This window comes from Urocitellus parryii, unplaced genomic scaffold, assembly GCF_045843805.1.
Source record: "Urocitellus parryii isolate mUroPar1 unplaced genomic scaffold, mUroPar1.hap1 Scaffold_37, whole genome shotgun sequence".
NCBI classification, from domain to species: Eukaryota; Metazoa; Chordata; class Mammalia; order Rodentia; family Sciuridae; genus Urocitellus; species Urocitellus parryii.
The window spans coordinates 4385886-4413189 of record NW_027553327.1 but is presented as its reverse complement, the minus strand read 5'-3'; the positions used below and the strand labels follow the sequence as shown (position 1 = coordinate 4413189).

At 51.7% G+C, this 27304-nt stretch overlaps 1 protein-coding gene across 1 annotated transcript in view; it reads right to left on the bottom strand.

The window, feature by feature from the left end:
- Positions 1 to 24547, bottom strand: part of LOC144252161 (ribosome quality control complex subunit TCF25-like) — a 41268-nt gene extending 16721 nt beyond the window's left edge. The window contains 15 exon segments of the mRNA XM_077794670.1: positions 3101 to 3146; positions 4718 to 4805; positions 6218 to 6377; positions 7673 to 7778; positions 7904 to 7996; positions 9030 to 9123; positions 9815 to 9914; positions 10440 to 10570; positions 12129 to 12211; positions 13721 to 13786; positions 14744 to 14862; positions 15556 to 15630; positions 16167 to 16328; positions 24355 to 24414; positions 24416 to 24547. Coding sequence (XP_077650796.1) covers positions 3101 to 3146; positions 4718 to 4805; positions 6218 to 6377; positions 7673 to 7778; positions 7904 to 7996; positions 9030 to 9123; positions 9815 to 9914; positions 10440 to 10570; positions 12129 to 12211; positions 13721 to 13786; positions 14744 to 14862; positions 15556 to 15630; positions 16167 to 16328; positions 24355 to 24414; positions 24416 to 24547 — 1515 coding nt within the window.
- Positions 24548 to 27304: the final 2757 nt, after the last annotated feature.

Sequence of the window (27304 nt, the reverse complement as noted above, 5' to 3'; positions counted from 1 at the left end):
GGCTGTGGAGCAAGGCCTGGGTCAGGGATGGGGGGCTGTTAGTGGAGCAAGGCCTGCGTCAGGGATGGGGGGCTAGCTGTGGGAGTAAGGCTTGGGCCAATGATGGGGGACTGGCCTTCGGAATAAGGCCTGGGTCAGGGATGGGGAGCTGGGTGGAGCAAGGCCTGGTTCAGGGATTGGGGAATGGCTGTGGGAACACGGACAGTGTCAGGGATGGGGGATTGGCTTTGGGAGCAAGGCCAGGGTCAGGGATGGGGGACTGGCTGTGGGAGCAAGGCCAAGGTCAGGGATGGGGTGCTGTCTCAGGGAGCAAGGCCAGGGACAGGGATGGGGGGCTGGGTGGAGCAAGGCCAAGGTCAGGGATGGGGAGCTGGGTGTGGGAGAAAGGCCAGGGTCAGGGATGGGGACCTGGGTTGAGCAAGGCCTAGGTCAGGGATGGGGGACTGGCCTTCGGAATAAGGCCTGGGTCAGGGATGGGGATCTGGGTGGAGCAAGGCCAGGGTTAGGGATGGGGAGCTTGCTGTGGGAATAAGGCCAGGGTCAGGGCAGGGGGCTGGCTGTGGGAGCAAGGCTTGGGTCAGTGATGGAGAGCTGCATGGAGCAAGGCCTGGGTCAGGGATGTGGAGCTGGGTGGAGCAAGGCCAGGGTCAGGGATGGGGAGGTGGCTGTGGAGCAAGGCCTGGGTCAGGGATGGGAAGCTGTGTGGAGCAAGGCCTGGGTAAGGGATGGGGAGCTGGCTGTGGGAGCAAGGCCAGGGTCAGGGATGGAGACCTGAATGGAGCATGGCTTGGGTCAGGGATAGGGGACTGGCTGTGGGAACAGGCCTGGGTCAGGGATGGGGAGCTGGGTGGAGCAAGGCTAGGGTCAGGGATTGGGAGCTAGGTGGAGCAAGGCCAGGGTCAGGGATGGGGTTGTGGGTGGAGCAAGGACAAGGTCAGGGATGGGGAGCTGGCTGTGGGAATAAGGCCAGGGTCAGGGATGGGGGGCTGGCTGTGGGAGCAAAGCCAAGGTCTGGGATTGGGAGCTGGCTGTGTGAGCAAGGCCAGGTTCAGGGATGGGGGCCTGGCTGTGGGAACAAGGCCTGGGTCAAGTTTGGGGAGCTGGGTGGAGCAAGGCCAAGGTCCTGGATGGGGAGCTGGGTGGAGCAAAGCCAAGGTCAGGGATGGGGAGCTGGGTGGAGCGAGGCCAGGGTTAGGGATGGGGAGCTGCTGTGGGAATAAGGCCAGGGTCAGGGCAGGGGGCTGGCTGTGGGAGCAAGGCCTGGGTCTTTGATGGGGAGCTGGGCGGAGCAAGGCCAAGGTCAGGGTTGGCGAGCTGGGTGGAGCAAGACCTGGGTCAGGGATGGGGAGCTGAGTGTAGCAAGGCCAGGGTCAGGGATGGGGAGCTGACTGTGGGTGTAAGTCTGGGTCAGGGATTGGGGGCTGGCTGTGGGAACAAGGCCTGGGTCAGGCATGGGGAGCTGGGTGGAGCAAGGCCTGGGTCACGGATGGGAAGCTGGGTGCAGCAAGGCCTGGGTTAGTGATGGGGGACTGGCTGTGGGAACAAAGCCAGGGTCAGGGATGGGGGACTGGCTTTGGGAGCAATGCCAGGGTCAGGGATGGGGAGCTGGGTGGAGCAAGGCCAAGGTCAGGGATGGGGAGCTGGCTGTGGGAGCAAGGCCAGGGTTAGGGCTGATGGCTGGGTGGAGCAATGCCAAGGTCAGGGATGGGGACCTGGGTGTGGGAACAAGGCCATGGACAGGGCAGGGGACTGGCTGTAGGAGCAAGACCTGGGTCAGGGATGGGAGCTGGGTAGAGCAAGTCTAAGGTCAGGGATAGGGAGCTGGGTGTGGGAGCAAGGCGTGGGTCAAGGATGGGGAGTTGGGTGGAGCAAGGCATGGGTCAGGGATGGGGGACTGGCTGTGGGAACAAGGACTGAGTCAGGTATGGGGAGCTGGGTGGAGCAAGGCCTGGGTCAGTGATGGGTGACTGGCTGTGGGAACAAGGCCTGGGTCAGGGATGGGGAGCTGGGTGGAGCAAGGCCCAGGTCAGGGATGGAGAGCTGGGTGTGGGAGCAAGGCCAGGGTCAGGGATGGGGAGCTGGGTGGATCAAGGCCATGGTCAGGGATGGGGAGCTGAGTGTTGAACAAGGCCATGGTCAGGGCAGGGCACTGGCTGCGGGAGCAAGACCTGGGTCAGGGATGGGAGCTGGGTGGACCAAGGCCAAGGTCAGGGATGGGGAGCTGGGTATAGGAGCAAGGCCTGGGTCAGGGATGGGGAGCTTGTTGGAGCAAGGCCTGGGTCAGGGATGGGGGACTGGCCTTGGGAACAAGGCCTGGGTCAGGGATGTGGAGCTGGGTGTAGCAAGGCCAAGGTCAGGGATGGGGAGCTGGCTTTGGGAATAAGGCCGGGGTTAGGGCAGGGGGCTGGCTGTTGGATCAAGGCTTTGGTCAGTGATGGGGAGCTGGGTGGAGCAAGGCCAAGGTCAGGGATGGGGAGCTGGGTGGAGCAAGGCCTCGGTCAGGGATGGGGAGCTGGCTGTGGGAGCAAGCCTGGGTCAGGGATGGGAAGGTGGGTGGAGCAAGGCCTGGGTCAGGGAATGGGGGCTAGCTGTGGAGCAAGGCCTGGGTCAGGAATGGGGGCCTGGCTGTGGGAGCAAGGCCTGGGTCAGGGATGGGGAGCTGGTTAGAGCAAGACCTGGGTCAGGGATGGTAGCTGGGTGGAGCAAGGCCTGGGTCAGGGATGGGGGATTGGCCTTGGGAACAAGGCCTGCGTCAGGGATGGGGGACTGGCCTTGGGAAGAAGGCCTGGGTCAGGGATGGGGGACTGGCTGTGGGAGCAAGGCTTGGTTCAGGGATTGGGGTTGGGCTGTGGGCGCAAGGCCTGGGTCAGGGTTTGGGAGCTGGTGGAGCAAGGCCTGGTTCAGGGATGGGGAGCTGTCTGTGGCAGGAAGACTTGTGTCAGGGATGGGGAGCTGGGTGGAGCAAGGCCTGGGTTAGGGATGGGGAGCTGGGTGGAGCAAGGCCAGGGTCAGGCTTGGGGGGCTGGCTGTGGGAGCAAGGCCAGGGTCAGGGATGATGAGCTGGGTGTAGCAAGGCCTTTGTCAGGGATGGGGGACTGACTGTGGGAGCAAGGTACAGACTCACAAGGTGGGTCAGGGATGGGCGGCTGGCTTTGGGAGTAAGGCTTGGGTCAGGGATTGGGGGCTGGCTGTGGGAGCATGGCATGGGTCAGGGATGGGCTGCTGGGTGGACCAAGGCGAAGGTCATAGCTGGGGGGCTGGCTGTGGGAGCAAGGCCAGAGTCAGGGATGGGGGCTGGGTGGATCAAGGCTATGGTCAGGGATGGGGAGCTGGGTGTTGAACAAGGCCATGGTCAGGGCAGGGGACTGGCTGCGGGAGCAAGACCTGGGTCAGGGATTGGAGCTGGGTGGACCAAGGCCAAGGTCAGGGATGGGGAGCTGGGTATGGGAGCACGGCCTGGGTCAGGGATGGGGGACTGGCTGTGGGAACAAGGCCTGGGTCAGGGATGGGGAGCTGGGTGGAGCAAGGCCAAGGTCAGGGATGGGGAGCTGTGTGTGGGAGCAAGGCCAGGGTCAGGGATGGGGAGCTGGGTGGAGCAAGGCCTGGGTCAGTGATGGGGGACTGGCTGTGGGAGCAATGCTAGTGTCAGGGATGGGGGACTGGCTGTGGGAGCAAGGCCAAGATCAGGGATAGGGAGCTGGCTGTGGCAGCAAGGTCAGGGTGCAGGATTGGGGCTGGCTTTGGGAGCAAAGCCTGTGTCAGGTTGGGCCTGACTGTGGGAGCAAAGCCTGTGAGCAGATCCCCCAGCAGGACCTTCTGGAGCATAAGAGGCTGTCTCTCAGCTACTGATGGACAGTCCACTTCCTGAAGGGAGGGCATACAGGTCTGCGACTTTGAATCAGTGCTGTCTGTGCTCCTCAGCTGACTGAGTTGCTCAGTGTACATTTGTGTCTGCAGAGACCAATGCAGAGGACGAAGGCTGGCTAGGGGATGGGGATTCTGGGGTGGACCCCCATAACACGTTTTCTTTCATTTATGTTTTCTTTTTATTTCTGGTACTGGGGATTGAACCCAGGGGTACTCTACCACTAAGCCACATCCCCAGCCTTTTTATTTTTCATATCTTATATATATTTTTAGTTCTAAATGGACACAATACGCTGAGTTGTTGAGGCTGGATCCCCCTCCTCAGCCTCCAGAGTTGCTGGGATCATAGGCTGTGCCACTACACCTGGCTGACTCCTCTGTATTTTTTATGAGAAACATGAAAAAGGTGATATGTGCCAATGCAGAAAGTGGAACATACCAGCAACAAGAGCCCCTCTGCCCACAGCCAGTGCCTGTGGGTCATGCTGTCTGACCTTAAGCCCTGCTGCCCACTCCTGTCAAAAGGCATCTCGTGAACCTCATGTCTTAGGCCAGAGGCCATTTACTTGACCCACCAGTGTTTCTCTTCAGACGTAAGGTGACCCATATGTGGACACAGACTCCAGGCCTTCTTTAGGGGACAGTAACCAACATCCCCAGGGGTTTCCTGTCTCCGAGATTGCCACCAGGCTGAAGCAGGTTTCCAGGAGACAGAGCCACACACACACCCTGACCCTGCGGTGCAGAGCGTACCTGCCACCCCTCCACTGCCCTGAGGATAAGCGAGGGCCCCCAGGAGGCGACGAGGATGCCCACCAGGAGTTATCCCAGCAGGGCACCAAGGCTCTACCTTATCTCAGCATCTGGTCCAAAGAAGCGGTGATTGGAGACAGTGGCATCGGGCCGCACACTGCAGTACTCGAGCAAGGGCATGAGGACTGCAGGAGGAAGCAGAGGCTCAGGTGCTCAGTGGCCAGGACAAGGACCCGGGGCCCTGTGGGCCCTGATCACAGACACGACTGGAGTCGTGACGTCACAGAGGCTGCAAGGCCACGGGGTCCTTGAGTCTGACCAGCGTTCCGAGATGCTGCAGGGGGAGTGGCTGAGGATGGGGGTCCACAAAGGATGAGCAGGTACCTCTGCACCCTGGAGGCAGACCCTTGTCCTCCAAGTGCCCTTCCCCATCTCAGGGAGACTTGCCATCACCCTTCAAGCATGAGCAACAGACCCTAGGCAGACTGGTTGGAGTGGGGTCGGCCAGTGCCCTGGAGGAGGTGACCCCACAGGGCCCCAGGGTAGGTGACCCCACAGTGGCCAACACATGGTCATGGGCTCTGGGTGTTCAGTCCTCTGGGTCAGGGCCTCTCCAGCTCTAGTACTGTCCCCATGCAGTACTCTCCGGCTGAGTAGGCAGGGCTTCCCTACACTGCCCACATGCCGAGACCCTGCCAGAGGCAGCTGCTGGGAAAGCCTGCCTACCAACTGCCTCCCAGGGACAAGCCGCAGTAGGGTTTCTCCTGAGGGATAGCCATGGTAGCTCTGTTATTCAACGTGGGCCCAGTGGCCCTGTGTCCCCCACCTCGGCTGGCCTACCGAGGGCTCCCAGTTGCATCGAACCCGAGGGGGACAGAGGTGGCTGCTGGGATGATGGGCTGAGCCCTGAGTTGGTGAGCTGGCTCTGCTCCTGACAGGGAGCTCTGGACACTGCAGGTGGGTCTGCCTGTGCTCACGTCCACCCAGTGCTGGGGCCTCTCCATGGCTTCGTCAGAGCCAACAAAGCAGTGCTTACTCTGGGACTTCCCCTCAGAGGGGCAGTCACCGAGTGTGTGCACACCTCTGTCACAAACACTCCTACCCTCAAGCGCAAGGACGGCCTCCTCTAGAGGGTCACTTCCTGCGTGCTTGTGGAGAAGGTTCGCCACCCACCGCCTGAGTAGGCAGCAGCCCCCTGGGCCTGCCCTGGGTGCAGATAGAGGCCTAGTGTGTGGGGGGGGCACCCTGGAAATGCAGGGCTGTACCACACACTGCCATTGGATCAGGTCCAGGCCCCGCTCAACCCTCTGCTGCTGTTTCTCTCCCTAACACAAAACACCAATGTGCATACCCTGTATCTCTCTCCTGCCCTGTAACTAACAGCAAAGTTAGTGGACACACAGTTTGTCCCTCACCCAAGGCCCCCTCCCACCTGGCTGGCATGCAGTTGGCCTCCTGAGGTGGATAATCAGCTAACTGCAACATCAGCAGTTTTTAGGCTGGCTGGAGAACACATCTTTCTTTAAGTACAAGGCAGGGCTGGGATCAGGTCTCCACCCTCAGGAAGAACTACTGCACAGGCCAGCGTGGTACCTACCTCCAGGGAACATGGTGAGTGCCTGCTGGATCAAGAGGGAGGCCTTCTCTCTGGCAGAGCTGAGCTCATGCTGGGGGAGGTCTGTCTGCTGTCTCAACAGGAAGTATGCCAATGCAACCGAGAAGGCAAAATTTGGGAGCTGCGACAGGTTCCGATGAGCCTACAAGGGAGCAAGAGGCCAGGTGAGGGGCCTTCCCTCTGTCAGGACCAGGTGCACCACAGTGAGCTGACAAAGCGGGCCACCCCCACACCTGGATGGAGGACTTGCTCCACCTGGGGGTCTTCAATGTGCAGAAGGGCAACGTCAGTGGGAAAGAGCTCTGTTGAGCCCCCCAGGCTCAGCACTGTGGGGGACAGGAGCGACTCCCTCTCCCCACACAGCAGGGTCCAGAGTGAAGGCAGCCAAGCTATGACTGCCCCCACCTAGAGGGGCCACTACCCTCTTCAAACATTTCCCCGCCTTTCTCTGTGTGCGATGTAACAGACATGATCTACTCCATGCTTTTCCATTAACAGGGAATGCTCATTTCCACAGAGTTCTGTAATCTTATAAACCACCACAAACATTCCTCTGTGGCTGGTTCTGGGGACCCCGTGGGTTTCTTATAGCCATTCTCCTGAGCTCCTGGAATCTCTATAAACTAGATCCCTGGAAGTGAGACTTCTTGGCCAACTGTATAAAGAGTTATGTGATTTTAAATGATTTACCTGTTTTTCATTACTTATTTTTTATGAAAAATGTTTTTCTTTATTCACGAAAAATATGTACTGTGAAAGGTTCCAGCAGAAAAGTAGAACAAGTACAGGCTCCTCCCCCTCCTCCCCTCCTAGGCCTGAGCCCCCTCTAGACAAGCTCTGTTCAGCTGTTTGTCCCACTCAGTTTGCAGCAGCTACACTAAAGCAAGAGGTGAGACTGATCTTCACAGGTGGAGCCTGACCCAACACACCTACACTGCTGCTTCGACTTGTGTGCACACCCCACCTGTAGCAAGATAGTGCATGCTCTCTAGCACTCAGTGGAGACCAAGACAAACCCCACTCTCCTAGGTCTGGGGCCCCAGGATGGCAGGTGGCATTTATGTGCGACTCTGACCTGGAACATGTAACCAATCGTGACTACCCAGACTGTCGTCCTCACACTCAGGACCTAGGGTCCCTGTCAGCCCTGCATCACAACTTCCCTCACTGAGTGGCTGTCCCTTTCTGTGCCTAGCATGCCCAGCTCTGTGGTCTGCCTGACTGTCCATTACTAAGCACCATCTCTACACGCACACTTGATGCAGTCGTGTGCTCATCTTGGGGTTCTGATGCAAGGCTGCTTCCCTCTGGGAAGACCTGATTCTGCTCAACAGCAGAGATGAGGGAGACTAAAGGGCAGGAGGTCCCTGGATCCCACCCTGGCTCTGATTCATGGCCTCACCATGGCTACTAGTCACACTGCAAGCGCACACCTACCTCCCACTCCTGGAAGAGGCGGATCAAGTACTCATAGTTCCGGGCCCGCAAGGCCAGGTGGTCGACAAGCAGCAGCATGCACAGCGGGTCCTCATGTGGCTCAAGGCTTCGCAGGCAGCACAGTGAGGGAAGAGCAAAGAGAGCAAGGAAAATGTCAGGGCCCAGAGTCTCTGCAGCCCAGAAGCCCCTGCCGTGAGGACTGGCAGGAGTGGATCCCTGGTGGACACTCACCTCAGGATGAGCTTGCAGAACTCCAGTGCGGTGCACGGGCAGCCACGCTTCTCCAGGAAGCTCATCTGCTTGTAGAGGGCCAAGTAGAAGCTCCTACATCCAAAAAGGTCCATGTGAGTTCAAGTGGCAGCAAACAGCAGAGCAGCCTCTGAGGGCCACCTGGCTCCACGCCAGTGTCCAAGTCCTCATACGAGTCTGCGAATGCCTTTTGTGTCTGGGGAGAAGCTTTGTGTGTGCCTGAAGTGCTGAACACACACCAATGTACTGAAAGTTTTTTAAAAATTTTTGTTGTTGGGGCTGGGATTGTGGCTCAGCGGTAGAGCGCTTGCCTAGCACAGTCGGGACCCGGGTTCGACCGTCAGCACCACATAAAAAAAAGGCACTGTGTTGTATACATCTACACCTAAAAAACCAAATATTTAAAAAAAGGGTTTAAAAATTTTTGTTGTTGTTGTAGATGGACAGAATATTTTTTATTTTATTTATTTTTATGTGGTGCTGCTGAAGATCAAACCAGTGCTTCTCATGTGCTAGGCAAGAGCTCTGCCACTGAGCTACAGCCTCAGCTCCCTGAAAACCAAGCTTTTTGAAATCATTATCTTGCTTTTGGTTTGCTACTTATTATTCAAGGGAAATGAGCTAAAAATGGTTATAATTATGATCTTAATTTACCCTCAAATTTCAATGGCGCTACTGTTGGGTACATAAAGCTGTGTGACTTTAGTCATCCTGTAGACTTATTTTTAGAACTGAGAGTTTACTAGAAAAAGAAACCAGTGGAGAAAGTCTAGACAGAGTGACCGGTGCAGCCAAGTTGCTGCACTGAGACAGGGCATGGTGGCCATAAGGTGGGGGCCATGCCACAGCCAAACAGCGCTGCCCAGAGCAGCAAGAATACACACAGGACAGCAGGGAGACTGCTGCGGTCATGCAGGCTTGCCTCGGGGCTGATGCCAGAGGTGGTCAGCACAGAAATGTCATAAAGCAGAGCATAGACCCAGGTCTGCTCTGTCAGGCTGAATCTGACTTACGCATCACTGATTTAAGAATCAAGACACAGGCCTGTGAGGCCTGCAGAAGTATCCCAGGCCCACAGGGAGGGCTGCCCTCAGGAGAGGCAGCTCACCTGTTCTCGGGTCTGCGGTAGTCCAGCCGGCGTGTCCCACTGGTGAGACTGAACAGGGGGTGGAAGGCACACTCCATGCTGTACAGCGCTCGCTCTGTGGGCAGCAACACAGAGGCAGGAGTCAGCCACAGTAGGCGCCTGCAACTCCCAAGACCCCAAACAAGCGAAGCACTGGAAAGAAGGGGTCCCAGAATTGGGGCCCTGCAATGGGACCTCCTAGGTTTCCCTGGTGCCACGGCATTAATTGCAGGCACAGAACTTGTGAGCCTGAATGAGAAACGCCCTCGACACCATGGGGTGCAACTGCCACATGTCCTGTTCATGCCCAGTCCCCAGGTGATACAAACACGGCCCAGACACCCACAGCAGCGTGCGCGCACACACAGAAGAGCAACCAGAACCACCAACTGATGACGGATTCGCCAACCACGTCTGTCCAAAGGGGGAGTACTATCCAGCCAAGAGCACACTTAAACCTGGGTCACACCACACATGGGGCACACAACCATGGGCAGAGACCACGCACAGTGCTTCCACTGAATGGCTCCCCACACAGGTAGGGCCACGGAGAGTCTGACCAGAAGTCAGGGGTTCTGGGGCCTGGGGGAAGATAGAAGATGGCAGGCTGTTTTCCTGGAATGGACTGCAGTGATGGCTGCCCAGTTCCAGGACACACTAAACCAGGCATGACACACCTTCCACAAAGTGCTACATGACAACGTCCTGCCACCTGCATCTGCTCTAGTGGAGAGAACAGGCAGGCTGCACTGCCTACTGGGTCTTACCTATGAGGTCTCGTGCCATCTCCTGATCCTCTTGAAAGCAGCAGGCATCACTGAGCTGCAGGAGTTAGTCCACATGGTAGGGGCTTGTCTGGAGCAGAACCTACCAGAAAAGAAGGGCAGCTCTGGAGGAAGGTCACAGGCAGGGACCCACAGGACACCCCTGCAGTCCACCAGGACCTGTGCACACCAGGAGACATGATCACCAGGTGACAGATGAAATTCCCTTTGGACTCCAGGTGTGCACTGCTATTACCCAGCCAAGGCCTGGACCTGGCTCCAGGTGGGAACTGGGGACCCTGCCTGCCCAGTGGGGCTGTCTTGGCTCCCAGGTCTCAGGACAGAGGACTGAAAGCAAGCAGGTTCCCGCCCCCCCTACGTGGGGGACATGGGGCCAGCAGGATCTACATGCTCCCCCTGCCTCCCCAGTGAGGCCCAAGACAGAGGCAGCACCTGGGAAGGACCATAGTGCCACTACACGCAGCTCCCAGCAGGACAGCACCTGAGTGCCAAGTCTCCTGAGTGCCAAGTCTCCACAGTGCCCCTCGGTTCCAGGGGCCCCACTGCCAGGGGAGCAGCTGCCCGGGCACTCGCCCTCCACCCACTGGCAGCTGCGGGGCCCACACACCACAATGTTGTTTGGCTTCATGGAATCCACGGCCACCAGGAACTTGTGCTGTGCCTGCTGGTACTCCTCACTGTGTTCAAACGCAAAGAAAGAAAGGCCTTTTTTCGATTCCAACAGCCGCATAGACAGACCTGGCAGGTGAGAGTGCACAGAGAGGGTGTGCTGGAGGCCAGGACATGGCACCTCTACAGAGCACAGTAGCCCCAACAGTCTCCCTTGTGCTGTTCTCAGAAAGGACTCTGTGATACCAACTCACTCATCTGAGGGGCCTCACAGGTCACCCAGGCCTGGGGCTGGGCTGCCTCTGGGCCAGAGGCTGACGTCCGGGGACTCTCTCAGAACACCTGGGCCTGCTTCCCACTGCTTGCTTGGGCTGTCCCGGGAGCTGGCCTCCGTCTGCTTTCCACAAAGACTCACTTCTCTATAGAATTCAGATGAGCTCTGGGAAAGGATGGAGCCGAAGTGGCCCAGGACAACAAACTTCAGGGATGGGAGCATGGAGGTCCATCTGGGTGCCCGATCACGTCTGGTTGAGACCAGCAGCCAGGGTGGCTGTGAGGGGCTGGGGCAGGAGGCGTGCAGTGGGCACAGGGCCAGGTCAAAAGCCTTGGCAACGTGTAACCCCTGACCAAATACGGTTCTGCTCCTTTTGTGTGACTGTGTGGAGGGACCATTTCCTCTGGTTAACCTGAAAAACTCAGTCTGCTAAGACAACCGCTAAATGGCCAGTGGTTCTCATGGGCTTCCCCTGAGCTACTCCCTCCTGAGAGCCCGGCCCATGGTCCAAGTCCTGCAGATTGAGACAATGAGCCCCTATCTCTACCATGTTCGGGTTCCTTTGCTAGAAGGGCAAGAGGCCTGGTGGGAACAGAAGATACATGAGAGGCATCAGGGTTGATCCTACAAGCACAGGTCCCGAACTCCCAGGCGACCCTCACTGGGAGTCCAAGGGGATTCTTCTAGAATCCCAACCCCACAGGCACAGCAGGTGAGGTGCGTTGGTTACCACCCTCCACACATGTCCTCCACACACCCATGACCTCTTCTACAGTATGTGCCCCATCAACCTGCAGAGGGCTGTCTGGATGCTTCTCTACGCTGTGCAGCCGATGCCCAGAGAGGGCATTCACTTCCTACCCTGCACCTTCTGCATGGCTGTTTTCTTTAAACATAAAACTATCTTACATTATTGATTTTTTAAAATATTTTTAGTTGTAGATGGACACAATACATTTATATTGCTTATTTAGTTTTATGTGGTGTTAGGAATCGAACCCAAGGCCTCATACATGCTAGGCAAGTGCTCTACCACTGAGCTACAACCCCAGCCCCCAAATTATCATAATGTGAAAACAAACTCAAGGGCTGAGGATGCAGCTCAGCAGCAGAGCCCAGCCTGGCATGTGTGGCTTGGAGGGCTCGGGCTCAGTGCCAGCACACACACAAAAAAAACACTTAAAAATGCAAGCCTCTGTTCAGCTGCTTCCTGTAGCATGGCACCCAGAGGACGAGGCAGACGGCAAGGAAGTTGAGAGCTTCTGCACAGGCCAGGCCAGCTGGGGACATACAAGCTGCTGCACCCTCAGGAACACCATACCTCACACACAGCTGCACATGGTGCTGCAAGGCCCACCCAGAAGGCACTGAGGCCAGCGTGCCAGCCCCCTGCTGCAGGAGTGACAGACTCACCTGGCTTGCTGTACCGTGGCCAGGTGCTCTTGGGAGTCGTCAGCCACGTGCACTTGGGGTATACACGCTGCCTCTGTCGCGGCCTGGGGAGGAGGAGACAGGCACAGCTTTACCTCCACGGGCCAGGGACCAGGCTGGCCACCCAATCCCTCCAGCTCTCCCTGGAGGCAGAGCGGTGGGCAGGGGGCACACAGGGAGGGAGAGCAAAGCACTGCTGCGTGAAGAGGGGACCCCAGCTGCGACCTGTGCAAGCAGCTACCATCAGGTCCAGGGGAACAGGGAGGCCAACAGTCCAGCATGAAGGCAAGAGGGACAAAAAGGAAACAAAAGTGAAACCCTAGAACATGGTGCAGAGCAGGAGCTCAGGGCCACTGAAATTCCCTGAGCAAACGAGCTGCTTCCTGTGGGACAGGCTGCACAGGAGGAATGCCTGGCCATGGCCAGAGGCAAATTAGGGAAGTGGACCTGTGACCCACACCCCAGCAATATGACTCCAATCTTTGAAAAGGAAAACATGGAAACAATGAGGAGAACTGAGGAGGAAATTGGCATATTTCTGCAAGGAAGAAGACCGAGAGCAGAGTGTTGAGGGTCCTCAGGCACCCAGCTCCCTGCGACTCTTGTGTGAGCGACAAGTTGAGGGTACCAGGCCCCCTTTGGGCAAGAGTTCTTAGCTGCTGTTAGGGGGTCTGGCTCCCTTGCCAGGTGGCATCTTAGCCAGGCCTGGAAGGGCTGCACCCTGAGCTTAGTGATGGGATGTGGATGTGTGTAGACCAATCTCTAGGCTTTTCAACAGTGCCCTATTTCACTAAAACAAAACAAGGAATAAGGAGCTGGACTACCCGGAACAGGACAAAACAGCATCTTTCTTTTCTCAAAAAGAGACATGAAAACTGTGTGAGAAGAACAAATACACAAAAAGAAAAGCATGGCCAGAGGCTGAGAGGCACAACATGGCACAACTCTGCACACGCAGCAAGCAGTGGAAAGGAAACCACAGGTGCCTGGAAGTCTACAGCATCCTGGGCACCGCCAGGTCTGTCTGAGGTGAGCTGCCAGCCAGAAGTCTAGGGGAGGGGGCAGCCCTGACGGGTGCTGGAGGGAGGGTCAGGAGGAGCACCTTAAGGGTCGCAACACAGGGGGTGTGGAGACAGCACAGACAGGGGGAAGGGAGCAGACCCCATCTGTCTCAGGAGGAAGTCAGATTCCCCCCAAAGATCAGTGCACAGCTATATGGAAACCCTGAATGGTCACCAGGAAGGAGGAACAGAAAGGAGCTAAGGTTTGGTCTCTGAACAACAGGACAAGGGTGGGGGACCAAGAAGGAGGGAACCACAGCTTTTCACTGGACATACTTCAGTAGGACTTAAATTTTTGAAGAAACAAACAACAAAAAAGTGTGCTACTATAAAGGTAGTGAGCTGACCTGGTTACAGACCTGTGGTCCTGGCTGCCTGGGAGGCTGAGGGGGAGGCTCCATCTGTCCAGTGTGGCTTTCAGTCCTCTCCCCCAGGGTTTCCAATGGCTCCCCCACCCATAAGAAATGAAAGCAGGTAAAAACAGCTTGAGAATGCAGCTACTGTAGGCCTTACCTTTGATCCCCCAGGACCGCTTGAGCACCAAAATACCGTTTCAGTTCTGTGTCTGGATTCAAGTGTCTAGAATGTGGGAAATGTGAGGAAGAAATATTAAGTCAGGCTTTCCTACAATGACTCGAAATTGCAGAAAGCTAAGTAAGAGTCCAGCCAAAGAACAATGACTTGGGGCTTGAAAGGTGATTTCTAGGCCTGCTTTCTTTAAATCTGCCACCTGCAATAGGACCTGACCACTACTGGCCCCATGGGGCACCCAAGGGATGCAGTGGGTCACTGCTAGGAGAGAACCTGGGGTAGGTCTCCCCTGCGGGTCCAGTGTTCATCTGCCAGGCTTCGTACAGGGAGCATGCACCCTGACGCAGAGTGGAGGGCCTCAACGATACAGGCAGATTGCTTGCCAAAGCTGGCAAAGATCAGGTTTCATTAAGCATCCACCAGACCAAGAGATGGGTGATCGTCCAAGGGTGACACTACACTGGTATAGCTCAAAACGCCTCATGAGACATACAAAGGCAAGCTGTTTGGAAGTCCTGAGCTGGGCATGATGGTGCCACACCCGTGTCTACTCAGAGGCCAAGGCAGGAGGACTCCTTGTTAGAGGCTGGTCTCAGCTACTTAGCAAGCCCTAAACAAGCTAACAATACCCAGTCTCAAAATCAAAAATAAAAAGGAACCAGGTGCAGTGATGCTCGGGTATAATCCTAGCATCCAGGAAGATCGAAAATTTGAGGACCGCCTAGGCAATTTAGTGAGGCCCTAAGCAACTTGGTGAGATCCTGCCTCAGAAAAATAAAAAGGGCTGGGGATATGGCTCAATGGTAAAGCACCCCTGGATTCAATCCTCAGTACCAAAAAAAAAGTCCTTTGAAACACAGATGTCTTTTCCTTACTTCTTTCTCCTTTTTTCTACTTCCTAAATGTTTAATAATGAACTCTTAACACTTCTAAATAAATAAAGACAGCAAACTGTCCTCTTTCTAAATCACTCCTCCCCGTCAAAATCAGAGGCCAAGGCCATACCTGTGCTCCACATACAGGACATGCTTCCTGGAGCTCAGTGGTGGGGGACTCAGGCGGCTGAGCCCACTGCCATCCTCAATCCTCTCAAAGATGCGGTCAATATCCTCCAACCCACTTTCCTAAAAGCCCATAAGGAACTGTTAATCGCCACACTGGCTTCACTCCAAGTGCTGTGACAACCAATAACAAGGAGTTACTTTGAAAAGTTATTTGGTATGTACTTTCTAAAAGATGATCTAGAGATGTATTATAGGAGGAAGCTCAGAACCATCACTAATCCAGAAGGCCCTGGGAACCATTGGGCCAGAGAGCCACACTTCATGTCTCACAGGTGAGCTCACATCCTCAGGTGAATGGAACTGGGACCTGTGACTCCAACTGAACAGCAACAAAGCTACCACTTCTCTTCAGGACAAACAATGAGACAAGGAGGGTCAAGGCAAGAATGGAAATGTGCTGACTGAGGGGGATCTGGTCTGTGGGCTTCCACACCCAGCACCCCTCATGCACTGGCAGGATGAAGGCTGGGTGAACAGCAACAGGGAGCAGGGCTGGGAAGGGACTCTCCCTGCAGAGGGCAGCTGGGACACGGAGACTAGGAGTAGGCCATGACAACCAAGGAACAAAGGGGCAAATCACAAGCAAAACTGTAGGTGACTCTTCTTTGTCCTTGACCTCTTAGATAGTTATACTCCTGACAGGAAAAAATGAAGACATCAAATAAAATGGTCTTCTCCCAGCACCACCGAGAGGGACACGGCCCAAGGGGCACGGAGGGATTGGGCAGGGGCCAGTCAAGTCTGGTCGCATACCGAGGCTTCTCCTGTAATGTTTTTCTTATTTTTCTGCTTCCTTTTCTTCTTCCGGAGTTTTCCACTTGCATTAGACTAATAAAAATAAGATGTTTTAATCAATGGAGAGAGAAGCAAAATCTTAAAAACTGAGAACCAAAGCAGCAAGCCAGCACCACTTGGGGCTCCTGCAGCCCCCCCTCACATCCTTCTACAGCAGGACCCTGCCCATACCCTCTGCTGTCAGTGTGGCCTCTCTTTCCCACCCTGCCCTGCTGCAGAGCTGGTCCAGGCTGCCTGGGGCGCCCACCTGCCCCTGACTGGGCCAGCTCCTCTGGGCAGCGAGAAGCTCCTCAGGGACGCTTCACCAGAAGTGGTTGCTCCCAGAAGGCTCAGAGCTGCCTGGAGCACAGTGGGCAGCAGGCAGGGCAGGGACCTGCATGCAGTACCCCTGGGGCTGCCACTGATCTCAAGGACTTTAGCACAAACTTCATCAGGGTTCCCACGGAATCAGCCAAAGCAAATTCAGAAAATTATACCTCCAAGAAAAAGCCAAAACAGGTGGCACGTGGCAGGATGCCACAGCCCTTCCCTGACATGCCAGCCTCCTTGTTACCATGGGGTCCCCATACCTGCTCCGGGGGTGCAGCCTTGGCCACATTTCCTTCCCGCTTGGTCTCTGGGTTTCCACGCTGAATCCTTCCTTTGTTCCCTGACACTGCAGCATCTGTTAACACACAACCAGACTTCTCTCCGTTCACCACCGGGTCGTCCTCAAGATCCTCAACATTTATCTGGAGAAAAAAGCTGAGGGCATTTCTGCACAGGGGTCACAGTGTTCGTGGCGAAGTAGAGCTGAGCCAGACGTGAAGACGACTTGCCATGCCTGTCACCCCAGAGACTCTATTTGGGAGGCTGAGTCAGGAGGAAGGCAAATTTGAGGCCAGCCTGAGCAACCTCAGTGACAAAGTGAAAAATAGAGGGCTGGGGGTATAGTTTAGTGGTACATCACCCCTGAGTTCAATTCCAATACTTCAAACTAAAAAAAAGGGGGGTGTATAATAAGGATTATAATTTTCTAATATTGTTCTTGTTCATGTTAAAATAATTTTGTCCTCAAGTCTGATGAGGCAATTCTCCTGTCCCAGGCTCTAGAGTTACTGGGGTTACAGGCATGACCACTTTGCCCAGCAGGGAGTTTTGTTCTTGATGCAATCAACATCAAATGACTAATTGTTGTTACCACTCTGGAAAACAGCATGGAGATTCCTCAGAAAATCTGTAGTGATACCACCATTTTACATAGTTATCCCTCTCCTCAGTTTATACCAAAGGACTAAGTTCTATAATGATACAGCCACATCAATGGTGATAGCAATTCAATTCACAATAGCTAAACTATGGAACCAACCTTGGTGCCCTTCAACAGATGAAAGGACAAAGAAAATGTGATTGGTGTATGTATGTATATATATATATGTATATGTGTATATATATATATATATATATATATATACACACACACGCATATGTGTATATGAGTGTATATATATATATATTTATATATCTATATAAAAATATATACATTTAAATTTCATTGTGTGTGTGTATATATATATATATATATATATATATATACACATACATGTGTGTGTGTGTATATATATATATATATATATATATACATATATATATACACACAATGAAATATTAATCAGCTTTAAAAAAGAATAAAATTATGGCATTGCTGATAACTGGACAGAGCTGGAGAATATGATGCTAAGCAAAATAAGCCAATCTCGAAAAACCAAAGCGGAATATTTTCTCTGATATGTGAATGCTAATTCATAGCAAGTGGGAGTGGGGTGGCTAGGAAGACTAGAAGCGCTCTGGATTAGATAGAGGGGAGTAAAAGGAAGGGAGGGGGGATGGAGGTAGGAAGAACAGTAAAATGAATCGGACATTATAACCCTATGTGCACATATGACTACATGAACGGTGAAACTCTACATCATCTACAACCAGAAAACAAGAAGTTATACTCCATTTATGTATGATGTATCAAAATACATTCTTTTTTTTTAAAAAAAATACTTTTTAGTTTTTAGATGGACACAATATTTCATTTTATTTTGTGGTGCTGATGAAAACCAGTGCCTCATGCATGCTAGGTAAGCACTCTACCACTGAGCCACAGCCCCAGCCCCTGTCAAAATGCAGTCTACTGTCATGTGTAACTAATTAGAATAAATTTTTTAAAAATTTATTTATATATGACAGCGAAATGCATTACAATTCTTATTACACATACAGAGCACAATTTTTCGTATCTCTGGTTATATAAAAAGTATATTCATACCAATTCATGTCTTCATACGTGTACTTTGGATAATAATGTCCATAACATTCCACCATCATTTCTAACCCTATGCCCCCTCCCCTCCCTTCCCTTCCCACCCCACTGCCCTATCTAGAGTTTGTCTATTCCTCTCACGCTCTCCTTCCCTACCTATGAATCAGCCTGTTTATATCAGAGAAAACATTCAACATTTGCTTTTGGGGATTGGCTAACTTCACTCAGCATTATCTTCTCTAACTCTATCCATTTACCTCCAATGTCATGATTTTATTCTCTTTTATTGCTGAGTAACATTCCATTGTGTATATATGCCACATTTTTAATCCATTCATCTGTTGAAGGGCATCTAGGTGGTTTCCACAGTTTAGCTATTGTGAATTGTGCTGCTATAAACATTGAGTGGCCGCATTCCTGTATTATGCTGTTTTTAAGTCTTCTGGGTATAGAACGAGGAGAGGGATAGCTGGGTCAAATGGTGGTTCCATTCCCAATTTTCTAAGAAATCTCCATACTTGCTTTCCTTATTGGCTGCACCAATTTGCAGTCCCACCAGCAGTGTATGAGTGTTCCCTTTTCCCCACATCCTCACCAACACTTGTTGTTTGTATTCATAATAGATGCCATTCTCACTGGAGTGAGATGAAATCATAGAGTAGTTTTGATTTGTATTTCTCTAATTGCTAGTGTTGATGAACACTTTTTCATATATTTTTTTGACTGACTGTATATCATCTTCTGAGAAGTTCAGGACAAATAATTTAAAAAAAATAAAATGACTATCACAGGTGTGGTGGTACATGCCTATAATCCTAGTAGCTGAGGCTGATCGCAGGTTCAAAGTCAGCCTCAGCAACTTATCAAAGCTGTAAGCATCCTAGTGAGAACTTGTCTCAAAAGAAAAAAAATTGGGGCTGCAGTTGTGGCTCAGTGGTGGAGCATTCACCTAACATGCGTGAGACACTGGGTTCAATCCTCAGCACCATATAAAAATAAAATAATAAAATAAATATATTGTGCCCACCTATAACTAAAAAAATTATTTAAAAAAAAAGAAAAAAAATTTCAAAGGGCTGGGGATGTGGCTTAGTAGTTAAGCACCCTTGGGTTCAATTCCCAGTACCAAAGGAAAAAAAAATCAAATGACTATCAAAAATAAAGATGACACAGTGTTGGCAAGTTTAAAACCACCACAGCATTTCAAGTCTTTATTCCAGCCTAACAGCATCAGCCTGAACACTGAAATTTATTTTTAAATTTTTTTTTGTTATTTAAAGCACAATTTAAACGTATTTCAATTACCATCAGGGAACAGCAACTATACTGTACACGAAAACAAGACAGACATACACACATAATTCTTTGAAAGGGACTGAGGGAAAATTTTTCAATGCAATAAAGTAAACTCATGATTTTTAGGTATCTGGTTTCCACCAGCATGTCAAAGTAGCCACTGGTCCCAAATACTAAGACGTCCTGCTGCAGAACATCGTTTCTCAATGGCTGCACTGCACTGTCACCCCTTAGCATATGTGCGTGCACAGGGGGGTGGGGGAATGTTTCCAGTCCCCTCTATGGAATGTGTCGTGTTTGCACAGAGCCTGTGCACACCTGTGTGTTCTGCCTCTCCTCTGCATCACCACAAACCTAACCTAACTCAAATCCTGTCTCAGTAGCCTGCACACTGTGCTGTTCAGGGAGCGATGACAATAAACACATCTACACACAAGCAGCACAGCTGTGAGTTTGAGACATATTTCGACCTGTGGCTGGTGGGAGCTGCAGGTGTGGAGGGCCAACTGCATCAGGTTACGTGCCCCCTGTAAGCAAGCCACCCCACCACAGCACTTAGGTCAGCTATGAGGTCAGGCCAATGCATTCACATTCCAGCTGTGCAGTCATGAAGCAGCTCCATGTCATGCACACCTCTGCTTCCTCATACAGAACACTAACAAATGCTGTGTGTACAGGACATATGCATGGTGCTGGGGATCAAACCAGGGCCTGTGCATGTGAAAACACTCCTATTATTTCCACCTATGAGTTATAAGGGCAAAAACCCATAGAACACTTGAATTGACTGAATAGAACCTCTTTGGAAATCCATAGGCAGCAGCGAGATGAGCAGCCACATGTCTGCCCAGGTGTCAGTGCTCCATGCTCACAGAGCAGCCTGGGAATCCACCACAGGTAGCAAAATGTGAAGAGACGGTTCACAAAAGAAGACAAACAGGGGCTGGGGTTGTAACTCAGCGGTAGAGCGATCACCTAGCACATGCGAGGCCCTGGGTTTGATCCTCAGCACCACATAAAAATAAAATATTGTGTCCATCTACAACTAAAAAATATTAATAAAAAGAAGACAAACAAATGGACAATAGGCACATGGAAAGACACCCAACAACATCTTTATTGAAATGTAAATCAAAAGCCAGTGAGGAGCACTGTCCCTGGTGAGGGCTGGGGGCTGGGGGCATAGGCTGCCAACACCAATTCCCTGGAGGCTGGAGCACCTTCAGCCTCGCACAGCCCATAGGCAGGTGGAATAAAATGCTGGAGGAGCGCTCAGCACCTGTTGGTCCAGGTATACGCATCCACTCCCGATGCAGCAGTTCTCCCTGTAGATGCCCCATCAGCCAAAATGAAACCCAGACCCACAAAACACCTGTCCTTAGAGCTCAGCAGCTCCAGGCAGAGCAGCCCCCAACCAGAACTGAGTCAGTCCCCTGAAACACCACGGATGAACACCCTGCAATACACTGCTACTCAGCAAGAAGGAGCTGACCGCGAAAACCCACAGCCTGCATGAAACTCAAAAGCACAGGCTAAGCAAGCGAGGACAGAAGGAAAGAGCACATTCTGGAAGACTCTGCTGGTGGGAAATGCAGACACAGGCAGGACTCACACACACGCAGGGAAAGGGGGCACAGGCTGCAGGGTGGCAAGCTCTCAGAATGTGGTGTGGCACTCATGCTGTGCATGCCTCTGTCAAGACTCACTACAATCCCCTGGGGTGCATCTGACTGCACTTCATCTGACTTAACTTCAGTAAGCTGTCTTTAGGACCCCCTGACTGAGACAGTAAAGGTGATTTCTAACCAAAGCCAAAGGAACACCCATGAGCCATGCATGACACCAAGGTCCACACTCTAGGCGGCAGGTGGGGACCAGGCCTATGGGTGTCTGCGTCCATTTCCCCGGGAGGCTTTTCTTCTAGAAAAGCTCTCTTGCTTCCTCCATTTCAACATCACATCATTTCCGTGCTTGCTGAGTGCCCACTGAGGGCCCAGCATGTCTTCACCACAGTCCCACAAGGCCAAGGAAAGCATCCCCAAAGCTTTCATCAGGTATCTCATCAATGCTCCTACATCCAGAAGAGGTGGATCCCACATTGGAATGGAAGTCACTGACTCTACAGCCCAGGAGCCTGCACACTGAGGAAGACATGCCTTCAGTCTTCCAGGAGGAGCTCTGTGCATGCCTGCTGGGTGGTGGGGACACACAGCTAGCAACAAAGTCCTTTCAGGAAGCAGACACTTCAGCCCCAGGAAGAAACCCATGCAAAACACAAAGAACAAACAAGTAATGTATACAGTATGTTCGCAGGTAACTGCCAGGAGATGGAAAAGGGCCAGAATAGAGGGAATGGGACTGTAGGGCAACTGTGACCATAATCAGACTGTATGGTGGTGTGACGGGGAAGAGACTCTGCCTCTGAGGGAGGAAAGATCCAGCCATGTGTTGGTACTTGAACGTGGGGAACTGTAGGCATAGAGGGCAGCAAAGGAAGGGCAGTGTGGCTGAGCAGAGCAGGCTAGAAAAGTGAGTGAGGAGAGCTGTCTAGGCAGCCTGGACAAGCAGAGGTGGAGACTGGGAAGAATGGGTCACGACCCTGTGCACTTAGAGCCACGCAGGACTTTTCAATGGTTTGCACAAATGTCAAGAGACCAGGGACATCTTCCAGGTGGCTGATCTTGGCAAGTGGTTTTCAACAGAGACAGGGAAGCCTGAGGAGCAGGTAAGCCCTAGTCTGTAAGGTCAGGTGCATTTGGACACATGGATACAGATATAGAGTTCATGCACAAATCCAGAGACTGGGAAGGAGACCTAAGCCAGTGATACTAATACCCTTAGAAAGCAGGGGCCAGGGGTGCAGTTTGGTGGAAGAGGATACTTAGCATGCATGAGGCCCTGGGCTCAATCCCCAGCACCACAATGCAAGCTCCCAGCAACTGGAGAGGCTGAGACAGGAGGACCATCAGTTTGAAGCCAGCCTCAGCAATTCAGTGAGACGTGCAGCAATTTAGCAAGACCCTGCTTCAGTAATAAAATGCCCCTGATTCAATCCCCAGTACAAAAGTCAAAACTAAACAACAACAACAACACAACAAAACACCCCACACAACAAGCAGAAGGCTTACACAATCACAAAGCCCCAAGCCAATCTCTTGGACCAGAGTGATTTCAAGGAGGGATTCACATAAGCATCATTTTTTTCCCATTCAGACATACAATCATCTCTTCTTTTTTTTTCATAACCCTGAACACCTCTATTTCTCTATTCACCCACCAATTTTCACCAGCAGGGACAATATCATTGTGTGGTTTAGAGAGCACAAGGTTCAAATAAAAAAGCCTAAATTTAATTATGTGTATGTGGGTTTTTTTTTTCCTGTTTTCTTCTTTTGCAGTGCTAGGGATGGAGCCCTTGCCTCCAATGCCTGAGGCAAGGGATCCAGCACTGAGCCACAGGCCAGTATAAATTGAAGATGTCACCGCTGCTGTCAACATCACCCCCCTTCCCAGACTGTGAGGAAGAAATGAGTGGTACCCAGAACATGTAAATGCCCTCCGCCTCGGAGTTATTCTTAAACACAATCTGGAGGGCATTTGAATAAGGACCAAAGGTTTGTGAAGTGGCAGACTTCACAACTGATCCCGAGCTGGTAATAATGGGACAGGATGAAAAGCGGTGCATCCTGAGAGTTGTCAGAAACAGGACTGGCAAGTTTAAGGGCAAGTGGTGTGCTGTCTGGGATGTTTTTAAGTCATCCCTGGAGAGAAGGGAGTGAAAGTCCAAGGCAGATAGTAGTTGCCAAGTGTCCATAATTAGGGAACCCGGGGATGGACACATGAAGTACCTGTACTACCATATCTCTGTGTTTGAAATTTTCCATAATAAAAAAGATAGAAAGAAATAGAAAGCTGGGGAGAGTTACTTTCAGGCTAAGAAACAGAAGAGATCGGGTACAGACAGAGAATTCAAAGAAGGGACTTCAGTCCCACCTCCTCCAGACTATGGGGTTAGATCAGCTCTTAAGTGGCAAGGTCAATAACTTTTAAAGCAAATCCCCAAACTATCTAAGGACAATTTCCATACTCCACAATGTCTTTTAACATTATAGCCTTTTAACTTGCCAACTCAATAAAAACTCAGGGGCAACTGAGACTGATAACAAGGTGAGCAAAACAGTCATGCTAACTGCCAGCTCAGAGAAGCCACTATCAGATAACCCATACAAACGAGAAACTACAGATGAGGCCCGTACTAAGGGGAAAACATCGTGGGACCAGCGGGCATTTCACTTTCCTTTACCTCCCTGTAGCGGACACCTAGGTGAGGGAGGCAGGAAGGAGCAAGATGCAACATCCCCGGTTAGGCAGAGGTGTTATGAATAAACTGAAAGGTTTTGGAGATGCTAAACTATGAAATCTAGGATGACCCGAATCAGGAAGCCCTGCCCCACCCCTTCACTGCAGCGCAGTCAACAGCCGCACTCTGCCCTGGCACTCTGCCCCTGGACGCCGCTGCCCCACCCTCCCCTCTGCAGTGAGGGGACCCCTCCTTTCTGACGCCGCCCCTGCTCACCCCAGCCTCACTTCTAACATCACACACCACCGTCCCCGCAGCAGCAGCCGCCCTCCCTGCAGCAGCGCAGTCCCATCATTCATCCCCTTCACTGCGACCCCCTTAGCCGGTCCTGCCCGCCACAACCCCTCCCACCGTACAGAGCCACACCCTCCCCGCTGTAGTTCAATTTCATCAACCCACCCCAGCTTTCCCCTTTAGTCCCACCCCTGGAGTTCAGAGCCACACCCTCTTAGCGAAGCCCCCGCCCTGCCCAATGCAGCTCAGTATCGTCACCTGGGCCCTTAACTGCTCGCCCCGCCTACTTGGCCCTTAGCCCCGCCCCTTATCGGCACAGCCCCACCTTCTCCTCGGCGACCCTACCTGCCCTCGACACCGCCCCTGCTCGCCCCGGTCCCGCCCTAGCCCCGCCCCTTACGTCTGGCCCCGCCCTCTCCACTGCAGAGCTGCCCGTAGCCCGGCCCCACCCATGACATCAAGACCCCGCCCACCAGTTCACCGCAGTACAGACCCCACTTTACACCCACCCCGCCCTCCCATGACGTCACGCTCCGCGCCCCCGCCCCCAGTTCCCACAGGTTGCCCCGCTCCTCACCAGCTCCAACCGTTTGTTGACTTGGACACCCTCCTTCCCTGAGCCCCTGGGGCGCCGGCTCACCCGGACCCCGTTTTGGTCCTTCTTCTTCTGTGTCCCCATCATCACGGAGGACAAACTGCAGGGCGCCGGGCCCCAGGGGCTCCTGGCCGCGCTGTTCCCCTCTCAGCCTCTGGACGGCCCGTGGCGACATAGGACGCAACGGCCTGTAGAGAGAGAGAGAGAAGGAAGAGCAGAAAAGAGAGCGGCCGGCGAGCCTGCGCACTGAGGGCGCGCTGGCGCGAGGCTGGCGTGTGGCGCCTGCGCGCTGCGGCTAAGGTCTTAGCATATTCCTGAGTGAGCGTCCAGATACTTCACTTTCCTCATCTGAAAGGTGCAGTGAGGACCATACCACCTCAGGGTGTGTGTGAGGAGGCAGGTGCTCAGCACAGTGCCTGCCTGGAGCCACCAGCTCCCATGAGCTCCAGGCACATCATCTCCTTGGAGAATGAGGGCAACAGGCTGAGACATTTATCTTGGTGTCCTCAGCCTTGAAAGGGTTCAAGGTGGGTTGTACATATGTTATGGTTAGATAGAAGATAGCCCCCAAAAGCTCATGTGTGAGAAAATGCAAGAAATTTAGAGGTAAAATGATGGGGTTATGAGAGTCTTAACCTAAGCAGTGCATTAGTCCCCCTATAGGGATTAACTGGGTGGTGATTTTAGACAAGTAGGGTGTGGCTCGGGAGGTGAGTGCCTGGGAATATGCCTTTGCACTATATATTTTGTCCTTTGTGAGAGGAGAAGTCAGTCTGTTTCTCTGCTTCCTGGGGCAATTTCCCCAGATGCTTTCCTCCAGGACACTCTTCCACCATGATGTTCTGCCTCACCTCTGGCCTAAAGCAATAGACCTGGCCATCTATGGACTGAGACAACTAAAACTGTGAGACCCAAATAAACTTTTCCTTTCTAAAATTATTCATGTCAGTTCTTTTGGTCACAGTGGTTAAAAAAATAGACTAAAACCTTGTATAACCAGTTTCTAAACAGACACTCCTTAAGTGATTGACATGACTATATACAGAGTTGAGGAGAATACAACCTAAAGTTTAAGGCAAAGGAGACAGGCACAAATTGAAGGTAGAGGGGCCAAATCTTAATTTTTCTTTTAGTTATCCATCAGGTATCATTAGGCCAAGTGAAATCAGTGCTTTCTAACCCAAGTCCTTGTTATGATTGGAAGCTCTGACTAATCCATTCTTTGTGGTACTTTTCATGGTTGATCGTTCATGAGTTAAGGCATGAGAAATGCATCTTTCCTTTGTGTCTGTGGTAGTCTCTAACTACTGGTATACTGGTGGTCCCTACTCCCTGGTATAGCTCACACCATTTATAAATATTAAATAGAAAAAAAAATTCATAAGTCTTATTATTTCTTTGTGACATGTCTGATTGTATCTGTGCATGCCTGTGTCTACCATGGTGTGGCTCACGATATCAGCAATGAACTAACAGCTTCTATCTCTCTCCTCCCTCCTCTTTCCCCTTATATCTTTTCCTACATCACAGCTGGAAAATGAACTGGAATTTTAAATTCATTGCTTATAATTGGGGAGAAGCACTAGAAAGGGTATAAATAGAATTCTTTCAGAGTTCGATACATCTCCATTTAACAGCTTCTTGATTTAATTTATGGTTGTAGAACATATTATAATTATTGGACTGTAATCATTTTGCATGCTGAGACTGCCAAGTGTTTTTGCTTATTGTACATTTATTTAACAGCTACTTACAGATTTCCTACAACATGTCAAGCATTTTTTATTTGTTCCTACTTTTATTCATAAAATTAAATAATAGGTTTTGGTAGGACTTTTAAAATTAGGCTTCTACAAAATCAAAACTAACAGTTGGCATAAATAGGAGAGATTTATGGCTATTTTACCATTTCAAAATGTGGTACTTTATATCTACATAGAAGCACATGTGATATTCTAGTCTTTAATTAGAAGAACAAAAGGATTTCTGCTTAGTGTTGCAGGCACTGTTGATCCAGCATACACTGTGGTCTTCTCAGTCACATTAAATCCTAGGTCATGGAATGGTATATATTTTTTCTCTTTCCCTTTTTCTTTTGGTCACACTGGAGTTTAAACCCAGGGCTTCACTCATACGAGGCAAGTGCTCTTCCACTGAGTACACCTTCAGTCCTTTGAAGCATTTTTATTTGGGGACAGGGTCTCATGAAGTAGCCCTCCAACACCCTTTTTGTAACCCTCCCACCTCAGCCTCCTGAGTACCTGGGATTAAAACATGTGACAGGGCTTGCAGTCACATTATCTCCTTGAAACTTCCCCCCCGTCTTTTATTATGTCTAAAGAGGATCTTATCCATTTCTCCACATTCTACTGCATGTTGAAGGATCACTGTTTTATTTTTTAAAACCTCTAGATTCTCCCTCTTCCTCATTTTATAGAATGAAATTCCAGTTATGTACTGAAAAGGTACTACAAACAGCACCTCTTTAATTGGTCTAATGCTTAGCTCATTATCTCCCTCTAAAGGCTCTTTCCTCTGTAATTCTCTCCCCATTTCTTTTTCCCCTTCCTTCATCTTTATCTCCCTCTCTGCATTCCTCTTCTTCTGTTCTTACTTTCATCCCACCCTCCCCGATTCCTACTCTATTCATCGTTTCCCTTCCACCATATCTCTCTTTGTGTAAATTCATGATTTATACACTGGGCTGCTGGGCCCTGGCTCAAAAAGGTGGGACAACAGATGGACGGACAGCGGTCTTGACATTGTTTGGATGCCTTATCTCTGAGGTTTGATGCCTGAACTGTTCTTCCACTTCTCTTCGAGAACTGTAAGGAAGAACCCAAGAGAAGAGAAACCACAGGCCTGTTCAGTCAGAGGGGACACGGAATGAAATAGTGGCATACTCACTAAGTCAACCTTCCAAACATGCCGC